Source organism: Sapajus apella, unplaced genomic scaffold (assembly GCF_009761245.1).
Source record: "Sapajus apella isolate SASKATOON/1434 unplaced genomic scaffold, GSC_monkey_1.0 scaffold5, whole genome shotgun sequence".
NCBI lineage: Eukaryota > Metazoa > Chordata > Mammalia > Primates > Cebidae > Sapajus > Sapajus apella.
The window spans coordinates 12,398,786-12,424,603 of record NW_022436945.1 but is presented as its reverse complement, the minus strand read 5'-3'; the positions used below and the strand labels follow the sequence as shown (position 1 = coordinate 12,424,603).

Below are 25,818 nucleotides of genomic sequence, written 5' to 3'. Positions count from 1 at the left end.
TTGGGATTGTTCTTTCCTATGGCTGGCCCTAACCAGGCACTTCAACCTCCACCTCCCCATCTTACCTACTGCCACAGTTAATAAGGTTTATTCTCTTTTCCCGCTGCCATAGCCCGTATTATGAAAGACCATCAACAAATGTCTCTATGCCAGTTTTTTTTTTTCTAATTTCATTCTTTAGGGCTCATCATGCTTTGTACTCTCTTCCATGTCCCTTCTAGGACAACAAGAGCCTAAAATATTCTGATCAATGATGAACGTGTGTTCTCCGGGTGAGGGTATTGCTAGTAATTAAACAGTATTAATTCTATCAGCTTCCACTGTACTCTGCTCTCTCAGTAACAAGGGTCAGTATTCTATTTTCATTCTGCCTAGTATTGAATAATAGAATTGGTGTTTAAGAATTATCATATAAATCTACTTTTTGGTCAGCCAGTGTTAGAGATTTTTTTTCAATATATGACAAATGTATTCATTATTCCCTAGTTCATAAAAATAATTAAAAGCTACAGGCCAAACACAAATTCCCAGAATGCAAAAACCCGACTGGCATTCCACTGCCAAATACCAAGGTTGCCAGCTTCTGGAGTTTATGGGTTTCTTAATGAGAAATTCTACCTCCTCATTCGATAATGGGCTTAGTTGGACAATTCCTTCTGGTGTTCTAGCATAATTCCTGGCATAACCAGGAGCTATAAAACCGAAACCCTACACATCTAAAATGAAACAGGGCTTCTGTTATTTTACATATGTTTTTAGAAATTCAGAAATGACTTGTCCTAAAATAAAAACTGTCAAAAAAAACTCTTAACAGTGATTCCCAGAATGTAAATAACATGTGTTCCTACTCTTCCGAAAAAGGAGGGAAATAATAGAGAAAGAAATACAAATAGATCCAATTCATCATTGTGATATCTAAGCCTCTCCTTAGATAAAACAGACATAAAACATGTGCTTTACAAGTCTCAGTTGACTTTCAAGACATCTAAGTACAGTATCTATGGATTTTTAAGTGTAATTAACAACTCCTGTTTTTCTATTTAAAGAATTTTAGTTCTGTTTCCTTGACAAGCAAAAGTCAATCAATCTTGTTCTCAAATGCTAATACAAGCAATTAAAAATAACATTAATTGAAATACTGCAGGGGCTGTTAGGTTTTTGGATGGTGAGCTATTTTTTTTTTCCATCTTAACCTGTGGCAATACTAATTTATAAGACCAATTAGGGAAGCACCCTTTGTATGATCCATCTCTAGGACAAAGAGCTGGCCTTTAAAACCCAGCAAAGAACCGCAGAAGACCACCGCACTGTGAGTCAGCTTGGGCGCCAGCAGCTAGAACATTTATTTCACCTGGTAGACCAAACATGACAGATCATCTTATTTACAGTGTGAATATTAATTTTTTTTTTTTTGGTAACAAAAATACAGTGCTCATTTGTATTGCTGGAAAACTTGTAAATATGCCCTGTAGGATAAGTAATATTCACAGCAACATCCTAATTAAAAGGAAAATTCAGTTGTCTTGCAAGATACTATAAAACGGCACATAAATTGTAAATAAGATACATGGTAAAAATGAAAAAGACAGGTTGGATAGGAGAGGAATGAAATAAGATTTGGAAATGTGCTTCTTAAATGAGCACAAATTGTGAGATAATGTCTCATTGAACAATAAAAATAACAAACCAGTGGCAAAGATGTAATAGAATTTTCTCTGTATACCATTTTAATCTTAATATAATTTTCCCCAGTGCATCCACGTTTATTGAACTACTATAACCATTTCTTTTTCACTCTGTCCAAAGTTACTGAGAGTGTGTTTTTCTGCTGTAAATAATTCCCTGATTATGAACATGAAAACGATCCAGAAATTGACCACAGTTTATACAAGAAAAAAATGACAGAGCAGCTGCTCAGGGCCAAAAGCCTTACAAGAATGCCAAAAGCCTGTGCAGTTTCCTCCAGGAAGCAGAAGCTGAATGCAAAAAACCATCTCTCTTCCTTCTGCATAAGGCAACTCCACACCTCTATTTCTTTGTTCCTCTCTTCAAAAAATGCAGAGAAGACTTCCATGATACCTCAAATTACAGTTTGCCACAATGTGAGAACAGGGCTGATGCCAAGTCCAGTTAATCAGAACCAAAATGGCTTGAGAAAGATGCACATCAGTATGGCCTCAGTTTCTCAGTCTGCAAAATGGGGTTGATCATAGTTAAACCTCTTAGCTTCAAGTCTAATATGTAAGTGGGTGCTTAGTACATACTACTCAAATATGGATGTGAGAGGCCAAACTCCACATACATGAAAGGTTTGCTGGAGGGGAAACACAGGGTCCAAAAGGAGCCCTGCATCTCCTCCTGATCCCTGCCTTAGGAAGTTCAGTAAAATCTCCAACTCTAGTCAACCCCATACTAATGTCAGATTTTCAACTACCAGGGTAATACATTGCCACCCCACCTTTGCTTACGCTGAGGTTGCTCATTCACTTTATGTATTTTTTCACAAGGTTCTTAAGGTTCTAAAATTTAAAGAAACATTCAAAAGTGGAGATTATCACTTGGCTTTTAATTTGGCACCACTCTGCAGTCGGAATCTGTTTTTGAACAGCACCACTCAAATACTTTTACTGCCATTCAAAGTCTAATTTATTCTATTATTTTATTATGTTTCAAAAGTTCATTGGGCAAAAGGGAGATGTACTTCTTCAAACACATAAAATACGTGTCTAATATATTAACAAATAGATTATCAATTCACTCTTTCGTTGAACAGAATGTATAACTGTATAATGTGACTAACTTTTAACTTTGATTTTTTTATGTAGAAAATTTGGATCACATGACAGTGGATCTTCTAAACAAAATTAGCTTATGGAACCAGAATAAGTAAGTTCACAAACAAGTACTCTTATAATGAGTGGTCTGCAGTTACAGCTGCAAATCATGGGCATGTTATCTTTATAAACTTCGCATTATTTTTTCCCAGAAAAATGTCTAAGGATTTAAATTTATGTTTCCAGGTCTATCTGATTTCATAATATAAAAATCAAGGTTAGTGGTTTTCTCTTCTACTTCTTTTTAAAAACCTCAATGATCCAAATACAAATAAAGTAAAAGCCATGATTAAATACTTCATAGTCAGACGTTATAATCACAGATTGACTGATATTAGATGTTGATTACAGAAGTAAGTTGAGATTGCCTGAAAGATCATCACCGAAGCAGATTTCCTTTCCAAAAGCAGAGGCATCTCCTGTATTTCTCAGCCATTTTGCCTATAGATGTTCTTCTAGGCCATTGTTTCGGATGATCTTGGCATATTCCTTGGCCGATGTGTAAGGGACTCGGGGTCTAGCTGGGTCTTCAAAATCAACGTGGAAGAGACCAAACCTGCTGCTGTATCCCTGGTTCCACTCAAAGTTATCCAGAAGAGACCATGCACAATATACTTGAAGATTGACTTTATCAAGTTGGATCGCTGAAATTAAAAAAAAGAAAACCATCATTTCCGGGAAGGCCTTATGAGAACACAGACAAAATTACTGATGAGCAGTCTGTGTTGCTTTCTCCTTCTCTGCAGGAGACCACAGTGGGAGAAGACAAAACCTGTTTTCCATCGCTTTTTCCACAAAAAAAGAAATAAGTGCATAAGATAATGCATGTTAATTAGCTTGATATAGCCATTCTACAGTGCTGTACTTATTTCCAAGCATCATGTTGTACACCTTAAATATTTCCAATTTTTATTTGTCAATTTTAAAATCCCCTTTCCCAGTTTTCTACTTGAATCAAGCAGGGGCTTAATTCAATAAGTTGTTATATTCTATTCCAATTATTTGGCTATTCATTCATTTTGAATGTGTTTTATTCATTTATTTACCCAATGAACAATTTTTCAGTGCCTATCACTGTTCAGGCACAAAGACACACATACAAATTCCTCTCTGGTACCCAGAAGGGTATTCAGTAAAGACACTGTGCAGTTTCTAAGTACAGCTTCCAGATATTACAGAAAGTCCATTAGAAAATTGGAAGAGATAACAGTAGCATGCCTCAGGAAGTCTCAGAGCTCACCTGTCATCCCCATGGCCAAACTGAGACATGTCTTACAATTCTGGTGACAGAGCCTCCAAAACGAAAAGGATCAAGAGTCAGCACGCAGCTTTAGCCATGACTGTATCTTATACCGAGTGAATACAGAAATGCTACGACGTCCTTTCTTAGTCTGATAGGGTGGCTATAATAGCACACCATACTCTTGGTGACTTATAAAGAGAAAAAAAAATTATGTATCACAGTTCTGAAGGCTGGGAAGTCCAAGATCAAGGTGGCAACAGATTTGGTGTCTTGTGAGGGACTGTATCCTGTTCATAGATGAGTGTCTTCTTGCTGTGTCCTCATATGGCAGAAGGGGCCAGGGAGCTCTTTCATATCACTAATCCCATTTATGAGGACTCCATCCACTTAACTTAATCACCACCCAAAGGCCCCATCTTTGGGATACTGGGAGCTAGGATGTCAATATGAATTTGTGAGGGGTGGGAGGTGGGGACAAAACTTTTCATCTATAGCGCATCCCCTTTACCCCATGTCTAAACTCAGAATGGTGCTTATGCCCTTTAAGAGCCAAAGCAATAGAGTATCTCTCCCCTAAGTGTATCCATATACAAATATTCAGTATGATTTTATTTGTCGATGCTCAGAAGCCCATCCACAGACTCCATGTTAACATATCAAAATGTGGATTCCATGCATATAACTATTCTCCACATAGTTTTACGCTGATTTCCATCACTTTAATCAAGGAATTTAGCTTACATTTTCTTAGTATTTTAAGCTTTGCAAAGCTCTGAGGTCTTGTCAGTCTTTGCATTGTGCATTTTCTTTTTTAAAACCAGAATAAATAATTCCAACCTATGGGATACACTTCAAAAACACCAAATATCCATTTCTCAGTGCAGAAATTAAATGAAAAGGCCAGTTGCTTTACAAGGGGGATATGTTTCTAAATAAGCTGGGCAAGAATAAACATTCATACACTAAATCATATTTTAATTGTTTCAGAGATGGCTTTCAACCAAAATGACTCCTCAAGCTAAATATTCAGCTAAGCAGCACCTAACCTTTGATTTTGTCATTGGTGTCCATTTTGTCTTTCAGGTCTCTTAAAAGCTCTACATCTATATTCCACCACACATGTGTTGGTCTCCAAATATTCTTGGGATATTTTTCTACGGATATTTCGTAGACAAAAGGCCCCTCCACATTTGTGCATGGAGGCGGAGGATTTGCTTTGCTTAGAGAATTTTTTATAAATATCCTTGAGCCAGAAATTAAGCCAGGCTGAATTGATTCCTTTAATTTTTTTTTCATTTTTAATTTTTGTGAGTGTGTAGTAGGTGTATATATTTATGCAGCACATGAGAGACTTTGATATAGCCATGTAATGTGTAATAATCACATCATGATAAATGGGCCAGGGCACAGCATCAACCATAAGACTGTCCTCACTGTGACACCAACCACGACCACATGGTAAATGACGTGATTTACCATGATGCTGTTATTACACATTGCATGCCTATGTCAAAGTATCTCATGTATCCATCTCCTTAAGCATTTATGTTTTATGTTATAAACAACCCAATTATACTTCTAATTATTTTTAAATGTACAATTATATTATTATTGACTATTGTCACCCCATTATGCTATCAAATACTAGGTTTTATACATTCTTTCTAACTAATTTTTATACCCATTAACCATTGCCACTTTCCTCCCCTACAAACCCTTCACTTCCCTTCACAGCCTCTGGTAACTATCATTCCACTCTCTATCTCCATGAGTTCAATTGTTTTAATTTTTAGCTCCCAAATATAAGTGAGAACATGTGAAGTCTGTCTTTCTGTGCCTGGCTTATTTCACTTTATATAATGTCCTCCAGTTCCATCCATGTTTTTGCAAGTAACAGGATCTCATCTTTTTTACGGCTGAATAGTACTCCACTTGTATAGGTACCACATTTTCTTTAACCATTCATTGGTTGACAAACACTTATTTTGCTTCCAAATCTCGGCTATTGTAAACAGTGCTATAACAAACACGGGAGTGCATATATCCCTTCAATATACTGATTTCTTTTCTTTAAAGCATATTCCCAGCAATGGGATGGCTGGATGATAGGTCTATTTTTAGCTTTTTAAAGAACCTCTACACTGTCCTCCATGATGATTGTACTAATTTACATATTGGCTCTTTTTAAATAAATATTGTTGATAAATAAGAAATATAGCAATAAGCACATTACGCTGTGCAGAAATAAAAACATTATTAGGTATCCCTTTTTCTCCTACCTGTCCACATCTGCTATGTGTGCCTCCTCCCCACTCTGTCAGTTATAATCTGGAAAATCAATTTTTTATATAATTTATTTTTAAGGGCCCAGTTTAAGTACTGTATCACCTGGCTCTAAGGATCAAAATGATCTGGCCAGTTGTAGTGGTGATTCATGCTTTAATCCCAGCACTTTGGGAGGCCGAGGTGGGCAGATCACCGAGGTCAGGAGTTTGAGACCAGCCTGGTCAACATGGTGAAACCCTATCTTTACAAGAAATACAAAAATTAGCTGGGTGTGGTGGTAGGCACCTGTGGTCTTAGCTACTTGAGAGGTTGAGGCAAGAGAATTGCTTTTACACGGGAGGCAGATGTTGCATCGAGCCAAGATTGCATCTCTGTACTCCAGCCTGGGCAACAGAGCAAGATTCCGTCTCAAAACAACAAAAAAGATCAAAGCCAAATACCAGGCCAGAAAACAATAGTCTCTTTTGCCTTGTAATTCAACCTGCAGACATGTGAGAATCTGCATATTTTCTTTCTAATTTGTAGAACTACTGCCCAACAAGAAAGCCTGCCAGGTATAAAGCCAGACAGTTTCTGAAAACACTCATGGTCCCACTGATCCTGTATAAAAGGACTGATTCATGTGCTAAACCACTAGACAAAAACGATGCCTTGCATGCTTGGAAGGGAACAAAAAGGAAATCTTGACAATTTCATTGTTAACTGCCAGGAGTTCCACAGCAGGCACTAAACTGCCCGAGTGACACTGGTGAATGCCTGTGCATTTCCATTGCAGGAACATTCAAGTAGAGAATTACCTAGTTAGGACTGAGGAACTAGCCTGCTGGAATCCTCCTCACTGTGCCACCACTGGGAAAAATTACAAAACCGCATTGGAGCCTGCACACCTCTCCTCTTCCAATCTCCTCAAGAACCGAAAGAGACCATCATTACATTTCTTGCCACCATGATTTATGAGGTCCTAAATCTTGCCAGGTGCAAAAAATAAAACCAATTCTATGAGTTCACTTTCTGTTTCCAGAGTTGAAGTCAAAATAAGCACAGGAGTTTTAGATGAGTATGGAGCACACAAGGATAAAAATGACACACATCACAAAGTCAGGGTGTAGGTTTGGACCATAAGACCAGTGGAAAATGTCTCACAGTAAGCAGGTAGGATATAAAAATGTAAGAAGTATCTAAGCCTTACTAATATGGTCTAGCTTCCTTCAGGCTGTTCTAATTATAAAAACCCTATGCTGGCTGGGCATAGTGGCTCACATCTGTAATCCTCGCACTTTGGGAGCACGAGAAGGGAGGGTCACCTGAGGTCAGGAGTTCGAGACCAGCCTGGACAACATGTCAAAACCCCATCTCTACTAAAAATACAAAAATTAGCTGGGCATGGTGGCATATGCCTGTAGTCCCAGCTACATGGGAGGCTGAGGCAGGAGAATCGCTTGAATGCAGGAGGCAGAGGTTGCAGTGAGCCGAGATTATGCCATTATACTCTCTAGCCTGGGAGACAGAGCAAGACTCTTGTCTCAAAAACAAACAAGCAAAAACCTATGCTAGTGTTGTACTCTACACATGCACACACATACACACTCTCACAAACACACATGCACATATAAACACACTGCTTATTTAGCCAGACTGAAATGGTTGAGGGCATAACATCAGCCATAAGACTGTCCTGACTGTGATGTCAACCACAAGATTGAGGTTTGCCAAAACCTCCCTCAGTTTTGGTAATCTGCTAAAAAGACTCACAAAAGTCACAGAAAGCTGTTAAATTCGCAGTTCTGATTTATTACAGGAAAAGATAGATTGGCCAAAAAAAGAAATGCATAGCACAGGATCTGAGGGGTTTCAAACATGAACTTTCCATATCCTTTCCCGTGGGAGTCAGATGCTCTGTCTTCCTGGTATTAACATGCACAATATACATAGAGAATTGCCAACCAGGAAAGCATACCTGAGCTTCAGTGTCCAGAGGTTTTATTGGGGGCTGTATAAGTCAGGGTTCTCTTAGAGGAAAAGAACTAACAGAATATATATATATATATTCCCCTTCATATATAAAGTATTAACTTACACAATCACAAGGTCCCACAATAGGCTCTCTGCAAGCTGAGAAACAAGAAGAAAGAGCCAGTCTGAGTCCCAAAACTGAAGAATGTAGAGTGTTTGAGGGCAGGAAGCACCCAACATGGGAGAAAGATGCAGGCTGGAAGGCTAGGCCTGTCTTGTCTCTTCACCTTTTTCTGCCTGCTTTATATTTGCTGACAACTGATTAGATGGTGCTAGCCCAATTAAGGGTGGGTCTGCCTTCCCCAGCCCATTGACTCAAATGTTAATCTCCTTTGGCAACACCCTCACGGACACACCCAGGATCAATATTGCATTTTTTGGTTCAATCAAGTAGACACTCAGTATTTGCCATCGCAGGGGCTTTATTACAAAGGCATGATTAATCAATTGACTACCCAAGTACATTAACTCAGTTTCCTGTTAACTGATGCCAGGAACTTAAAGTCCCCACATTAAATGTGATTGGTCTTCCTGATATGATGAGCTCCCACCCTAAACGAAATTTTATCATTTAAAACACAGATTGCTTCTTAGAAGCTGAGTGTAAAAACCAAAGCACTCTTTGAGCAAAATTTAATTCTTCACCACGCCTGTGTGTATACACACAAATATTATTTTAGAAATTCATTATTTTATGATGGGGGCAGAATCTTTTCAAATTACCAGTTTATGAAACATCCTCATTTATGCCTTTGTTTGTCACATTACAAAATTCTAAAAATTGAAAGCTCGGCATCAGTGGAGTTTATTTTTCCACAATTTATAAACAGAGATAGTCTGTTTTCAGGATGGTCTAGGACGTATACAAGATACCCATGGATGTGAGGAAACTATCAAGCTATCAGAAAGCCTACTCATCCATAGATCCTAGCTGCCACGTCGAGAATCAATGGAAAAATTCAGGACAGTGCAAAAAGCAGTCACCTCACAAAGGAAAAAAGAGAGAGCAGTAAAGTCCCAGGAATGAGCAAGGGAAAAAAATATATATATAGGCCTCTAGATTTTTGTGTTCAGCTAATGGGAAGCTATAATATTCAAGGAAACCTTCCTAAGGAAAGCTAGTAAAGAATGCTGAACATAGTTTTGAAGAAATAAACCTTCTTCAAAACAATGGAAAGCTGACAATTTAGTAGAAAATTAACAGGTCAAATTTGAAAGTAGAAATTGAGGTCAGTAGGCATGGGAGCTACTTTTGCCTGATGGAATTTTCCAATCTTAGAAAATCTAAACCTTTTTCTGTTTCCTTAAAATATTACAATATTTTAAGTATAATCATCATCAGCATATAATCAAATATAACCAGATAGACATGGAGAATTATGACATAAAGAAATAGAGAGATAGCATGGGGAGAAATGCCAGATATAGGTGATGAGGAGGAAGGCAGCAAATCACACTGCCACATGTGTACCTATGCAACAATCTTGCATATTCTTCACATGTACCCCGAAACCTAAAATGCAATAAAATAAACTAAAAAAAAAAAAAAGAAAAGAAAAAGAAATAATCAGAATCAATAGACAACAGAAACAAACCCACAAAGCACTTAGTTATTAGACTTGTCATACAGGCTGTACAATAACCACATTCACTGTGCTTACAGAAAAGAGACGAACTTGAAGTATCTTCAAGGTTTAGGAACCCAGAAAAGCTGAGGTGATATCTTTGGAAAGCGAACCTCTACAGGCTTAAATTTTAATCCCAGGTGTACCAGTTGCAGCTAGAAGGAGCCCCTCATTCCTCATAAATACAATGGAAACACCATTATCTACTCTTAGTGCTGTTAAAAAGATTAAACAAAATAATAAGGAATGCAGAACCCAAGGTAAAATAAAAACCAGGAAGGCACATGGACAGGGAAACACCAGGTGAAGACACAGCAAGAAGATAGCCTCTGCTGACAAATGCCATATCTCTTTCCAGAAATGTATAGAGACCACTCAGAAATTAAGAGATGCTGTAGACTCAGCAGGGCCAAATGCCTTTTTAGCCCACTGTGTAGTTGAAATCCAGCTTCATCCCCAGTGGATCAGGAAAGGTTCTCTCAATTGACAATGTGTGTGGGTTAATGGTGCCCCTACAAAGGATAAGTCTGTCTACCCAAAACTTGTGAACGTGACCTTATTTGGAAAAAGGGTCTTTGAGAATGTAATTCAATTAAGGATCTCAAAGCGAGATCACCCTGGAAGATAGTGTGCCCTAAATCCAATGGCAAGTGTCCTTAGAAGATAAGAGAAAGGGCAAAGACACGCAGGAAAGAAGACAATGTGAAGACAAAGGCAGAGATTGGAGTGATACATCTGCAAGCCAAGAGCACAAAGGGTTGCCAGAAGCCAGTATAGAAGCAGGGAATAAATTCACCCTTAGACCCCCCAGAAGGAACCGGTCCTGCTGACACCTTAATTTTAGACTTCTGGCCTCCACAACTGTGAGAAAATAAATTTCTGCTGTTTCAAGCCACCAGGTTTGTGGTAATTTCTTATGGCAGCTACGAGAAACTAATGCACCATGCTCTTTTAGAGTGGTTGCCAACTAGGCTCTGAGTCCCAAGCCACCCACCTGATCTTGCTGGGGGCTTATGAGAACCTCTCTCAAGGCCTGTCAAAGCTGGAGAAAGAAAGCCTTCCGGGGACTCAGCTTGAAGCCAATTTTCTGGCAATTGCACCCACACTCACTTTGAAAATGTTTCTTTGGTTGAAATGCACAAGAGCATTACAATTGGAGGGCATCTCTAGCTGGATAACAGATTTGCAAGAAAACTGGTATGCTGGTTGTTTTCCCTTTTCACTGGAAAAAAAAATAAAACAACATCAGGAAGATCTAAACATAGAAAATGCATCATAAGCCCCCTGCTCCAACTCCAGCTGAATATCAGAGGCTGGACAACATCTGTGAAAATGCCCAAATAATCCCAGTGCAGGAAGCCCCACCTGCAGATGGGAACTCTTAATAGCAAAAACTGTGACTTTCTGAAAAGAGTCTTTGAAAACCAAAAGCTAATTTTTAAATATTTTATAGGAAAATGTCATTTAACTGAAAAAAAAAAAAAAATGCACAGATTTCTTAATTATCAGTATTATTTCTACTACTTACATTAGACTTTGGAGGGAAAAGCCTGCAAATAGCAAGTCGTTGAAAGGAATTATATTTTAAAAATCTAAATATTGAAACTGCTCTGCGTCTAGGTACATGTTCTGGGTCATTGCCTATAATTCTCTATCAATATTATTTTTATAGTATCTTATGCTCCAGTCGAGAAGTTTCTCTTATGGGAACCAAATTTCTTCTCAGTAAGGGAAGTTCTCTTCTATTGGGGAAGCTGCCTTCCTTACCGAGTTCCCTCCCTTTCTTCTACTTTCCTTCCTTTCTTTTGTTTTTTCCCTCTGGGGCTTACTTTCCTCTTCTGCAAAATGGGGTTATAGTACATTTTTCATAGGCATGTGATATTAAATAATGAATAATGCCTAGTAAACACCCAATATAAACTACTTTGTTGTTGCTGTTGTTTTTAATTCTCTCAGAGTCTGGGAGGGCAATGAATGAAATCTGTTTTATCTCTTTCTCCCATCTGGCTTCAAACAGCTTTCAAAGGGTATAGAGTCAGCACAAAATGATTGGTGCGGAGAAGCAGAGAAATCAGGCCATAGAGGGAAAGTTCAGCATCTGGGACAAGGTTTGTGCACTGTGAGAATGGGTCATGTGTGGGTCATGAAAAATCATCAGCAAAAACAAGCAGGTTGGGGTGATTCTGCCAGGAACACTGGATACTGCTGAAGCTCCCCTGCTTTAGAGTGCTGGGAGATGGGGAGGGCATCACTCGAGGTTTGGGGGATCCTGCAACATCTACCCTACATCCATTAAGTAAATATACGTTGTGCTAGGAACTGGGAGTACAATAATGAACAAAAGAAGTGGCCCTTCATTTACAGCTTAGGTGGAAGGCATATTTAAATCAAATGATCACTCTGTGAGTACTGAATTATAGTCTGTGAAGGTAGTGTGAAAAGAAAGAAGTGGGTAACATGAGAAAGATAACATATTAGTTAACATTGACGGAACATTTGGTTACCACTTTAAGGATTTCATGTATGGATTCATCCATTTGGTCTTTACAACCAACCTATGAGTTAGATAGTTGTTATCAGTGTCCCTATTTTACAGGTAAGGAAATTGATACACAGAGCAGTTAGGTAACTTTTGCAAAATTCATACATCAAATAAGTAGGAGAGGTGAGATGGAAACTCAGGCAGGGAAACAATAGCAGCAGCAGGACGAGCCGCTATGCCATACTGGGTCTTGACAGCACATCAGCGTGGAAGATCTGCCCTAATCAGCAAAAGTGGGAGAACGAGGCTAGTGGAGCCGTTTCCTGGGGTAAACAAGAACTGAATGCCCACGAATGAGTTTAAGTTACCAGCACTAACCACCAGGGCTCTTTCTCAGTCGTAAGCAACAGAAGCTGAAGTTGGCTATTGAAAGAAGCATAGGAGGGGTTGGGCTGATGAAATAGGCTCAAGTAAAGCTCTCAGGAACAGTGCTCAGAAGCACACCACAGAACTAGCTGGTTAAAAAAACTGCCTCAACTGCTAATGACCCAGTAAGCATGAGCTTCTGTAGTTCATGTGGCTACCCAAATTCAACTTTCTTGCAATCCTAGCAGCCACCAACATCTTGGCAACTTCTGTACCAGAAACTAGACCTTACAAGGACTGTCATTCTCAAAAGCTGGATGTCTCTTCTGTCATCCTTACCAGCACAATAGATTCCGCCTTTGTCAAGCTGTTCACTTTTGAATTAAATTTACACATGGATGAGTCTGATTGGTGGGACACATGTCTGTGCCCTTGCTTCAGAGAAACCTGGGGAATCTCATTCTTTACCTTGGCTAGACAAAACTCATAACGCTGGATATGTTTCAAATGTAACCAATGTGTTCAACAAACTCTAGACAGCAGAAAACATGACAGATGTCTACTGCACTAGGCAAAGAACGACAAGAGCAATCCAAGAAAAAAGAACAGCGCATTTGAAAGCTCAGATACGGGAAGGGCTCCCCGCACATGTAAGGAATTTAAGACAGTTCAGCAGGATGAGTTATAAAAAATCATGGGGAGAAAGTCACAAGGTAGTGCCTAAGACATGCAGGTCCCTATAAAGGTTTTTAAAATTTTGATCTTTTTTCTAACAACAACAAATCGAAGGATTTCAAGCAGGGAAGTTGCTTTAGCTAATTTGTTTTTTTTTTTTTTTTCAGGTTTTTTATTTTATTTTATTTTACTTTAGGTTCTGGGGTACATGTGCAGTCATGCAGCATTGTTGCATAAGTGCATACATAACCAGGTGGTTTGCTGCCTCTATTCCTCCTTCATCTATATCCAGCATTTCTCCCCATGTTATGCCTCCCCACCCTCCCCATCCCCTGTGCTAATTTGTATTTTTAAAAGATTACTGTGACCTCTGTGGAAAATAGATTTGAATGCAGCAAGAACGGAATCAAAGAGAGCATTTAGGAGTGATTGCAGTATGTCACAAGGGAGATGACGAGAGCTTGGTCTTGGATGGCCTAAGTGAAGATGGAGAAAACAAGATGGATTCAACAGAGGAGATCTTCAGATAAAAATCAACATGATTTAGCAATTCACTGGCTATCAGTGCAGAAGGAGATAAGAAAGCAAAGTTAGCACAATTTAATGAATGTTGGCAATGTCTGAGTTAGAAAATATTGAACATAGATAAGATTTAGGGGAGTGGCAGGGAAGATAATGAATCAAACTTTGGTTATGATGACTTTACATTGCCTTATTTTGACCTCCAAAGAAAGAGTTGAAAAAGTAATTGGATAGATAGACAAAGAGCTCGAAGTGGAGTCTGAGATGGCAATGGAAGTTTTGGACCATGATGTGGAGATGCCAATTGAAATCATGGTTGGTGAACAGAACTTAGAGAATAAAAAAACAAGACTTTGGTACAAGCCTTACAGCATTCCAGCATTTAAAGACAGCCTGGAAAAGGGAGACAAAGAAAGAGGGCCAGAAATAAACCCAGACTTTTAAACTGATAAAATCACAGGAGATGCTTTCTGGGGATGTGGTTTTACAGAAGTCACACAGCCAATACAAGGAGAACTTGAGGATAGAACCAAAGACTGTCTGATTCCAAAGCCCATGATCTTTCCATATGGATAACATTTTGCAAATTTAGAACACGAGGACTGGAAGTGACAAGCAAAAGTCAAAGCCACTATGAAAAGAACAATGCTAGACCATGCAGACAGCATGAAGTGGGTGGAAGTGGAAGAAACACCTGGAACACAAGACCCTAATAACCAAAATCCTTCTATGACCCTCAGGGTCCTAGATGATGAGGCCCTGCCCTCTACTTTCCATTTGCCAAGCACACTGAGATTCTTTTTCTTCTTGGAAGGTGCTAGCTCCTGACCATCTCATAGCCTTTACACTAGCTTTTCCATCTGCCTAAATCATTCTCCTAAGTCTTCACTTTATGAGTCTTCATTGCCATGAAGGTCTTAATTTCAATTCAACCCCATAAGAAGTCTTTCCTAACTCTCCAATTTAAAATTTTATTCCCAACCAACCATTCTCTCCCATATCATCATATATTATTTTCTTTGTAGCCCTTATGATTAAAATAAAATGTTTTCTTCACGTATTTACTTATTTTGTATTGTTTATTTACCCTCAGAAGATCAAAAGGGTCATGAGAAAAAAAGACCATCTTCATCTATTTTTTTTTTTTTTTTTTTTTTTTTCAGAGGGGGTCTTGCTCTGTCGCCAGGCTGGAGTGCAGTGGCGCAATCTCGGCTCACTGCAATCTCCGCCTTCTGGGTTCAAGCAATTCTCCTGCCTCAGCCTCCCGAGTAGCTGGGACTACAGGCGCATGCCACCACACCTAGCTATTTTTTGTATTTTTAGTAAAGACGGGTTTCACTATGTTGGCCAGGATGGGCTCGATCTCTTGATCTCGTGATCCACCCGCCTCGGCCTCCCAAAGTGCTGGGATTACAGGCGTGAGCCACTGCGCCCAGCCCATCTATTCTTTTTAATATGCCCCACCCTGAGAACAATAAGTAGCACATAGTTGATGCTAAGTAAACACTTGCTGAAGAAACAAGTGGAAGAGGGAGGGAAAGAGATATGAGAGGAGAAGGAATTAAAGAAGGGAGGGAAATAAATAGGGAGGAAGAAGGAGAAGGAGTAAAGAGGGATCATCTTAACATGACTTTAATAGGACTCTGGTCTCACTATTCCCATCTGGGTGGTGTAATTGCTGCATCTCCAGGCTTAACAACAAAGATTTCAATGACCATTTATTTCAAGTCTTCATCCAGCATCTTAATATCTGTTGCAGAACTGCTGATAGTCTCTGTCTCCCATACATCCAGCCTCTGCTTCCAGTCCCAACCGGACGACTTCAACTCTCCAACCATTCAGGCCAAATATTCCCCATCACTTCCCACTGTGCTTCTCCTCTGTGACACTGTCTAAAATCTGCTCCACTGTCTCTCTGGCTGCTGCCACATTTCCAACTCTGATTCCCAGTGCTTCTCAAGGACTCCCTACTCAGCCCCTGGCTGCACTTCTGGGCAGCCTTCTTGAGTGCTTCCCCTTGATCTGCTAACTTTGAAAGCTTCAGATATTCTAGGGTAATAGCACCACACTCTTCTGGGGCACAGCATGAAACTTGAATGGTGTCTCTCTGGTCCTGGGAATCCCTTAGGTTACCACAGCACAGATGTAAGAAAACATTTTCCATCATGTGATTTTATCCCCAGGCCTAAGATACACACTTTGAAATGCTATCATTTTTGTCCATAAGAATATTGATCTACTTGTATATAGAAGTAGCTCATTTCTTCCAACCAAAGACACCTAGGAATATCCCCCCAAAGAAAGTAGCAGATACCCTGAAGAGAAAGATCAGAGTCTTATATTTCTGTACTGAAGTAAAAGGTTAAGTTCTAGGTTCTATGACTCTAGAAATGGAAAAGTAGTTATCATGGGTAAATTTTAAAATGACAACACTGAATGGGGGAGCAAAAGAAAAATATGTAGCTTTACTGTAAAACTAATTTAGGGCTTTCAAATTATAATTCATTAAACTGTATCCTGAATGAATGGAATAATCTTAACACTTTCTTCTTCTTACTTGCATTCCTCCATTACATCCACAAATTTTTATTAAGTAATGCCATGGTTTTAATGTGTTCCCCAAAAAGCATTTGTTGGAAACTTGATCCCCAATGTCTCAGTATTGGGAGAAGGGCCTAATGGGAAGTATTTATATCATTCTCTCTTTCTCCCTCTCTCTCTCTCTCTCTCTCACTCTCTCACTCTCTCTCTCTCTCCCCTCCCCCCTTTTCTCTCTCTCTCACTACATGATGGTTTCTGTCATGTTATGAAATAGCAAGAAGGTCTCAGTCTTGGACTTCCCATCCACCAGAACTGCAAGAAATAAATCTCTACTCCTTATACATTAAGCAGTCTGATGCATTCTGTTATAACAGCAGAAAATGAACTAAAATATGCATCTAGTACTATATACAAGTTATTGTTTCAGGCAGAGTGAGTGCTTATATAGGAGGAAAGAAATCTGACGTAGATTTTTCCTTTAAGGCAAGTAGAATCCAAAGACCACACATAGGTTTTCTTGCTACATACATTCATTCAATATCTTTCACTTTCTTTTCGTAACATACGTAAGACTTACATTATACGTAAGACTTACATGACATGATTAACTATATGTTCAATGTCTGTCTTCTACTTTAGATTCTAAGTTCCAGGAGGGCAAGAATCCTGGGGATCTTGCATTCTCAAGTCTTAGCACAGTGGCTAGTAAAGGACAGGTGCTTAATGAATATTGTTCAAATGAACAAATGGCTACAAATATATATAATATTGTATAGAATGTCAGCAATATAAGAGTGGAGAAAAGACAGTGCCGAAATCGGCAAGATATTTTCCTTGGCCAAGATGACAAAAGTCAACTTCAAGTTCAACTTTTCCAAATAACCATAAAGAGATATGAGATTTAATCTTCTTCCATTGTGATCAACTCACTGCCCATTTTATATATTAGGAACCAGAACATCTTCCTGTGATCACTGGACTTCAAAACCAATCTCTTCAAAACCAATATATATATGCAATAAATGCCAAATAAATTATACTATCCACCTTAAAAATACATTCTCAGAGGAGTCAATGCCACCTTGTGATATAAAAGGAGTTCCCGTGTTAGCATTGTTCTCACCGCTACACCACAGAAACACCTCAAGTGCTTATGGACAGCAGTCACGGCAATTAACTGGTGTTGAGAGAGATAGGAAAACGATAGGAAAATGAATGCAGTTGAGAAGAAAGAACAGTGACACCTCTTTAAAATGCTACCGTGTAAGTTTTCATATTGCTGGCACCAGGTTCAAGCCCAGGTGGACACACCTCACCCAGACTGTCCATCCTGACCTAATGTACAAGTCTCGCTAGTCTGCTTTTTAAGGACAAGGAAGGACACTGCTTGGTGATCTGGCCACAAGCTGTTCAGGGAAGAGACTTTGCTCAGCACATTTCAGCCACTGAGCAGGGCTGGGCTCATTTCAGAGAGCCACATAAAATAAATAATCATGCAAAAGCAGATTCGTTCTGATAGGGCCCTGACAGCTGCTCCAAGAGGTGGGTCCTTGCAAGCCCATCTTTCAACAATGAACTGACCCAAAGATCCAGGAAAGCTCCAGACAGGACCATATGGCCTGGAATAAAAACATATTTCAAACTCTGTTTATTATGCATATCTTTCAAAGGTTCACTACTCTGTGATGAAACATTGCACCTGCAAGGCTTTAATAAGCTTACCAACCAAGTACAATTATAAAATCGCAGGCACCTGAAGAATTTGTCTTCCCTTAGACTTAGCCATGCACTGCCCACAAATGACTGGTCTCATTATTTTTAATTATATGGGTTTGCAGTATTTTGTAAGCTGCAATCAATACTTATTCAGAAAATAAAACTCCTTATAGACCTCAGAATGAGCGCCACGATATATCTCTCCTCCTAAACTTTGGAGACTCCATCATTGTATGCAAAACCGTCTGGTCTTCCTGAAAAGAAAAAGAAGCAATGCAACTGTGCATCCCTGCAAAGACAGGAGAGCATTTGACATAAATTTAGGCTGGACATCATTCATCAGGAATGTCAGGGGCAGAGGGGATAGGAACAGCTTTCCTTCACAAGTGAGCCCTGTGACTTCACATCTGGTCCAAATATGTGAGAAGCACAGTTAGTTCATTATCACTCCACAAATATCCATTGAACAGTTATTATGTGCCAGACTCCAGGCTAAGGGTGATGATTTAGAGATAAATAGCACATAATTTCTGCCCTCAGGTATAAATGCTCTCATAGGAAAAGCAGACCCAAAAGAACTGGTCTGGAAACACAGAGAAACGTGAGCTAAAAACAAACTCGAGGTACAAAGGAGGGGATCCCTTAACCCTTCTGGGAAGTTCATGGACAACTTTCCAAAGGAAAAGTGATTTGAATAGAAACTTGAAAAGTAAATTAGGGCCTGTCAGCTAGTCATGAAAGAGAAGGTATGAGCCACATCGGGTTGAAACTATGTTTATGTGTCATTTTCACTAAGCTCTCCCAAGGCCCTGAGCAGTGTGATACACTTTGATGCCCCAAGTGGTGTTTCCATCTCTGTGTTTAATGAGCTTACTCATGAACAAGACGTGTGTGTCTGTGAGTGTTCATGTGATTAAATGACTATTTTGGAATGGATGATTATTATAGACCTGCTGCACTCCAGTCTCTTCCCAAATGAAGAGTCTACATAAAATTTGAAACTCTTTTATTTATCTACCCCAAAACAGTGTACAGTGTTACCTGTTAGGGTTTTAAGAATGGATTTTATATAACATGGCTTAGCCTAACCATTATAGAGCACAATGATAGAGTGGCTGAGGCTTGCCTGCTGAGATCCTTTCTTCCCTAAAGCCCTTGTTCAACATCAAAACAGCCTTTGACTTGTGTCATAGAAGGATTATATCATACTTGTACTATAAAATGAAGAATGTAGAACCAATAGCAAGAGATGAAATGAAGATTTCAACTACAAAATTACGTGGTAGACATGGAGACACATAAAATAAGTAACTGTTACTTCCTAGAGGTACTAATGATGGCATCAATAACATGCAAAGAGATGAGCCTCTTTGACCAAGGGTTATTAATTGGGAAATATATTGAGGAGAAGGAAGGAAGGGAGGAAGGAAGGAAGGAAGGAAGGAAGGAAGGTAGGAAGGAAGGAAGGAAAGGAGGGATGGAGGAAGGGACAGAGGGAGGGATGGAGGAAGGGACAGAGGGAGGAGGATTAGAAGGGAGCAGGGAGGGAAAGCTTGGAGGCAAGGAAAAACATTTACTTACACAATCAACAATATTTCTAAATTCTTTTTATCTCTAAGTTCTCAACAAATATGTAGCGATGATATTATCTTTCAATGCTTTTCAGATTCAAGGAGAACATCAGAAGACTGCCAAAGATGGTACCTGATACTTCTCTTGTACATAAGAGAAAGAACAGCTCTTATTTATTGCTAAAACTATGCTATTTACAACAATCCTTAAAGAGTGATGCTGTTAAGTCCATTATTTGGACACAGAAAATGAAGTTCAAAGAAAGCAAGCATGTTCAAAGAAAAATGATAGAGAAAGGATTGAAATTCAGATGTCTGCCTCCAAAATCCATGCTCTTTCCAAGACCCTATCTTACCCTTTTGCTGATTAATCTTCATCAGAGTTCACGCCCCAGTTTAAGATGTAAAGATTCGCCGGTATTTTATTTATTGTACTTACTCTTTGAAAGACTGTTGATCACAGCACTGCAGGTGGCCATGGCAAATGAGGTGACATAGGAACTCTAGACAGGTGCCTTGCACTAAGCATGTGACTGACAGTGATATGCCAACTAGCATCTCTCCTTATTTGACCTCCCTGTCTTTTATATTTCAGTTGTTCTTTTCTCGGTTTGAATATTAAGAAGACAAAAATATTCCTAAAAGGAATCAGCAGAAAGGGAAGAAGATTAGAGAATGTGCATGGGAATTAAAGATCTTGTATTTCACTGTGAACTGCAGGGCAGAGGAAACCATCAGACAAAGGGAGAGGAGATAAACAATTTCTTTTTTCTGGGTCATGCCAGGATCCTTTAAGCCTGCGAGTTAGATCGTTTTACCTTGTATTTACTTTGCTGTATTTTAGTAAATGCATTCTATTATGAGCTACTTCCGTGGGGTCAAGGGAATCCATAGACCAGCTCTCCCATCAACTTCATTGACCACCTCTAATAGCAACTATCTTGAGTGAAGGATGGAGTAAGTTTACTCCCATTTTGGAGCCAATAAGAGTGTAGAAATTCACATTCACTGGGTGTTTACAGGACACCAATAACTGCTTTAAAAGTTTAATATGCAGATTTCATTTAGTCTTTCCAATAATAAGGAAGGCAGATACTATCCTATAAGGTAGATACTATTTTTATTCCTGTTTTACAAGTTGAGAAAACCTATGCAGAGAGAGTCTGTGTCATTTGCTCAAAGTCATTCATTTAGTAATAAATCTCAAGTACGGTCTCTTTTTGTTGAGTAGAATGAATTAGCAATTTGGACATAGTTCTTGAAAGGCAACTACATCATCCTATTTTTTTTATTAATTATAACATTTATTCTTTCATTCAATCAATGTTGACCCTTTTTTGCACAACCCACTAGGAATCCAGAAATAAGTAGGTTGAAAATCCTGAAGGTTTCCTCCATAAAGGACAGAAGCATAAAGGAGCAGCTATAGTACCACGTGATCAGATCAAAGCAAATATGGGCTGCAATGGGAACAAAGAGGAGGGACATTGAACCCAGCAAGGGTGCCGAAAGGGACTGTCAGAGAAGTTTTCTTTAGAGTACATGTTAGAAGCAAGATGCTAGAGTAATCTTGAAGGGTAAGTAGGAGAGGATGGGAAGGAAAAGACTAGAAAGCACAACAAAGAGACAAGGACATTGTGTTAGCCAGGGTTCCCCAGAAAAATGAAACCAGCAGGAAATGTACATGAAGGAGAGAGAGATTTTTAATAAGAAATTCGCTCCTGTGATTATAGAAGCTGAGAAATCACAAGATCTGCAGTCAACAAGCTGCAGACCCAAGGGAGCCGATGGGAAAGGTCTAGCCTGAAGGCAAAGGCAAGAGAAGATGGATGTTACCAACTAAGAGACAGTAAGGCGGGAAGAGCAATTTCTCCTCTACCCAGGCTTTTTATTCCACTGGTGCCTTGGACAAATTAGACGAGGTCCACCCACACTAGGGAGGCAGTCTCCTAGACTCAGTCCACAACTCAAATGTTTATCTTGCCCAGAAACACACTCGCAGACACACCCAGAATAACGTTTAGCAAAATACCTGGGCATCTCATGGCCTAGTCAAGTGGACACATGACGTGAACCATCAAAGATACATTCTGGGAACTACGTTTAATTTGGTGTGACAAAGACCAAAAGGTAACAGTGACACTAAGGAAGTTAATGGAAGCCATGACAGGGAAGGCCTTGCTTGCCATGCTAAGAAATCAGAATTTTATACTGAGGCAATGAGGGACCACTAGGGAGTTTTAAGTGAGGGAATGACAAGATGGAATTTGTACTTTTGAACAATCATCCTGATAGCAGACTAGAGAGAGGAGACAGGAGGCCAATTAGGAGACTGCTAAACGCTTATCTTAAGGAAGTTGCAATGAAATAGGAAGAAGTGGCCAGATGCTAGAGATATCAACAAATCTTAAGGGCCAAGTAATTGGAAAAAAAGAGCTCAAGATGACTCCTAGTTCACTAGCTGTGTCATTAGACTAATACAAAAGAGAATTCAACAGTAGAATCAGGTTTGGGGAATTGATGATAATGAACAAGAAGCTTTACAGTTTGCAAATGAAATTGATAGATGTTAATTATTTTGTGACTATTCCTTTAAACAGCCCTATGAATGTGGTGTTTTTCTTTCTTGGGATGAGAACACTAAGCTGAAGGAGTAAGTGACTTGCCCAAGCTCCTAATCACAGTAAATGGAATAATCAGAACCTGAACTTTTTCCAAAGCCCATTTTTTCCACTGCACAATCTGACACAAATAATAATAGAAGCAAAATAGTCATGAGATGCTAATATGTGTTGAATGCCTACTGTGGCCTGGCCATTCTTCTAAGTATCATATTTTTGTCAATTCTTAACACTCACAACAACTCCATAGGATAGGTATTATTGGGTATTATTGTTAGCCCTATTTTATAGATGAAACAAATGGGGAACAAAGGGGTGACAGCAATAAATGGTGTCACTTGGGACAAATAATCTACATGTTACAGTTTCCCCTTTGGACAGGATCTAGGATAACGGTGAGTAGAACAACAGAGTGGTAAAGCTCAGTGACTTGACCCCTTTCACAGGAGGCCATGCTTCCTTCAGAGCATGTGAGCTGAGGAAAAACCCAGAAACAAGCCCCCATTGTTTTCACTCATAAGTGAAAGGTGAGAACAATTTCCCCCACCCCACCTCCAGCTTAAAAGCTTACACCCTAGTACACCCAGGACCACCTTGCTGGCCTCCTAGTGCTGAGTTGAAAAACTACATATTGGCCATTATGATCATTCATACCCCAAACCTCATGACACACAATCTACCTATGTGACAAACCTGCACATGTACCCCTTGAACCTAAAATAAAATTTGGGAAAAAAAAAAGAAAGAAAGCTAGAGCCAGGCTCTGTTCATCCAGTTTGAGTTTTAAATAGAGAATCATTTTCCAGCAGCATTAATGTGCTGGGCTGCCTGATCCTGGAGTGGGATAAACAACTGCAGGCTTGACTGCCCGATATGTCAGGCCTGGGAAATAGCCCCCTGGAGGACAACACTCACCCCAAGCCCATTAGCCAATTACTCAGAGCGCTTTTAGTAAATGAGCTCTTTCAGTGTACTAATTGGAGCCCTGTGATAGTAAACTTGCAGCAAGAAAGAAGCTGGCTTTCTGTGGTCAGATTTCCCTCTCTGGTACACCACAGGATCCGGCGTGCTGGACGGGCAGAACAGGGCGGTGGCACAGACCACTGGCACTAAGCCTGGACCACCTAGGCTCAAATCTCAGCTCTGATGCTTGCCAGATGTGCAGCCTTCAACAAGATATTCTGTTCTCAGTTTCCTCATCTGTGAAATGGGGATAATTTCAGGAGATTTAGGGGTCTCAAATGAAGTGATAAACCTGTGCACCACATCTAGGAACAATTCAATAAATGTGAACCAATATTATTTACTGTTCTTGCTTATTTATATGCAACAACCCACCTTAACCCAAGAAATGGGATTAAAAAAAAAATGTCAGGAGACAAAATAAATGTACTCAGGTGTTGAATAAACAAATTTACTCAGGGCATTTGTTGTATCCCCTACTCCCTCAATCAGCAATTCAGTTATATTTTATTATTAGTTTATATTACTGTGTAGCTAAGCAAATTATCATATGCTTGAGTGTTAGGTAAGTCTTAGATATAATTTTCTCATCAATTTAATTTTATGCTCCTTGAAGAGAGGTTCCATGTATACTTTCATAGCCACCAGGAACATTCATTTAACAGATACTTGTTTGTTGATTGACATTCTTGATTTCTGTCATTCCTGATAAGAATCAGCTAGACTGAATATTGGTGAGTTAACTCTACTACCCATGAGTACTAATGCTTCAAGACTGAATAATTCCAACCATTTAAGATCTAGTCATGTTTTGGTATTCAATTAGACAAACATGTAGTCATATCCTACCTTAGTCCATTCATGCAGCTATAGCAAAATACCCAAGACTAGGTAAGTTATAAAACACAGAACTTTATTCCCTATGGCTCTGGATCTGGGAAGTCTAAGATCTAGGTGCCAGGAGTTGTTGTCCAATGAAGGCTTTCTTGCCGTGTCTTCACATGGCAGAAGAAAGAACCAGCAAAAAAAGACCTAGGTAGTTCCCTCCAGCCCTTTTGAAAGGTTGTTAACCCCATTCATGAGGGTGGAGCCCTCCTACCTTAATCACTTCTTAAAGGCCCACTTGTTAATACCATCACATTGGGTCTTAGGTTCCAGTGTATTAATGTAGGGGGGACACATACATTTAAACCCTAACAGATCCTTAGAACAAATTAGTAATTAAAAAAAAAAAAAAGCCTACCTTACTCCTGAGCCAAGGTGGTTTATTTTATGAGGACTTCAAAATAAAATCAAAGGTATGACTACTAAAGCCTTCATGATCTTAACTCCACTAGAGTTGGGCAACAGTTAGTCTAAGAAGTAGAATAGACACTGAAAAGTAAGTTAAAATCCTGCCTGAATTAACTGCAATTATCACTGAAGCTGTCCAAGCTTGATCAAATAATTTTGTGGTCTACAAAAATTTAAGTCTCTTTTAGTATATAAGAATACTACACATTTAGTATTATTGAAAAAGCATTACCCCTGTAACCATTTTACAAGTTTGAGTACTTGATGATCATTGATTGAAAATTATAATTCTCAAGGCAATTATTGAAGATAATAGTTTTATAATGTAATACAAGCCAATTTTTAATTTATATTTAATCTCTTTTAACAGAATAAAAATAGGTTTGTTTAAAGAAAAAATAGAAAACATATTATGTCTTTTGTTTAGCAATATGTAGCAATTAAACAGAAAAGTCAGAAGTGGATATCTTCGACTTGTTATTCAAACACACTTCTGGAAAGAGTTCAGTTTCTTCTCATTAAGAAGTTCCTTAAAGAAATATTTTTGTACCTTAAAAAAAGATTTTTAAAAACCACACACACCTTGAAATAGCTTCTCTTCTTTAGTTTGGTCATTTTCCTGATTCCACAAGCAGAAGCAAATACAATATGACTAGCTAATTCCCAGCTGCGTAAAAATTTAAATCCATGTCTGAAAACTGAACAATCAAATTATGTAGTACCACAGTAGCCAGAAATAAACCCAATACATCGGGTTTATTTCTGGCTACTGTTTAAATGCTGTTTATTCAATATTATTAACACAAATAAAATTTACACCTACAGTTCTGTGCATTAAAAATAACTTCTCCCACATCAAATGGCAACATTTTCTTCTGCCAATCAAATTAAACCACTAGAAACATATGGAAAGAAATCAATTATATAACAAACCTTTGAAAAGTATGGCATTTATCATGTTCAAGACAGGTTAATTCTAGCTCTAAATAAACTTTCTCCTTCCAAGTTAGGGCTTTTATTTTGCTTTCTTTCCTGTTTTTGTTTTATAGTTTTTTTTGCTGGAAATA

At 38.9% G+C, this 25,818-nt stretch overlaps 1 protein-coding gene across 3 annotated transcripts in view; it reads right to left on the bottom strand.

Annotated features, from left to right (window-relative positions):
• Nucleotides 1–1,316: 1,316 nt before the first annotated feature.
• LOC116547511 (cytosolic beta-glucosidase) overlaps nucleotides 1,317–25,818 on the bottom strand; it is a 126,819-nt gene continuing 102,317 nt past the window's right edge. The window contains exons 5-6 of one of the 3 annotated variants that reach the window (XR_004267077.1): nucleotides 11,112–11,223; nucleotides 3,372–3,478 (exon numbers count right to left, since the gene is read on the bottom strand). Coding sequence is in view for 1 of the 3 variants with exons in the window: in XM_032273457.1 (XP_032129348.1) it covers nucleotides 3,276–3,478 (203 nt within the window). In the remaining 2 variants the exon portion in view is untranslated. Of the gene's footprint in view, nucleotides 3,479–11,111; nucleotides 11,224–20,313; nucleotides 20,513–25,818 lie in introns of all 3 variants that reach the window. The other 2 variants (XR_004267079.1, XM_032273457.1) reach the window with 2 other exon arrangements.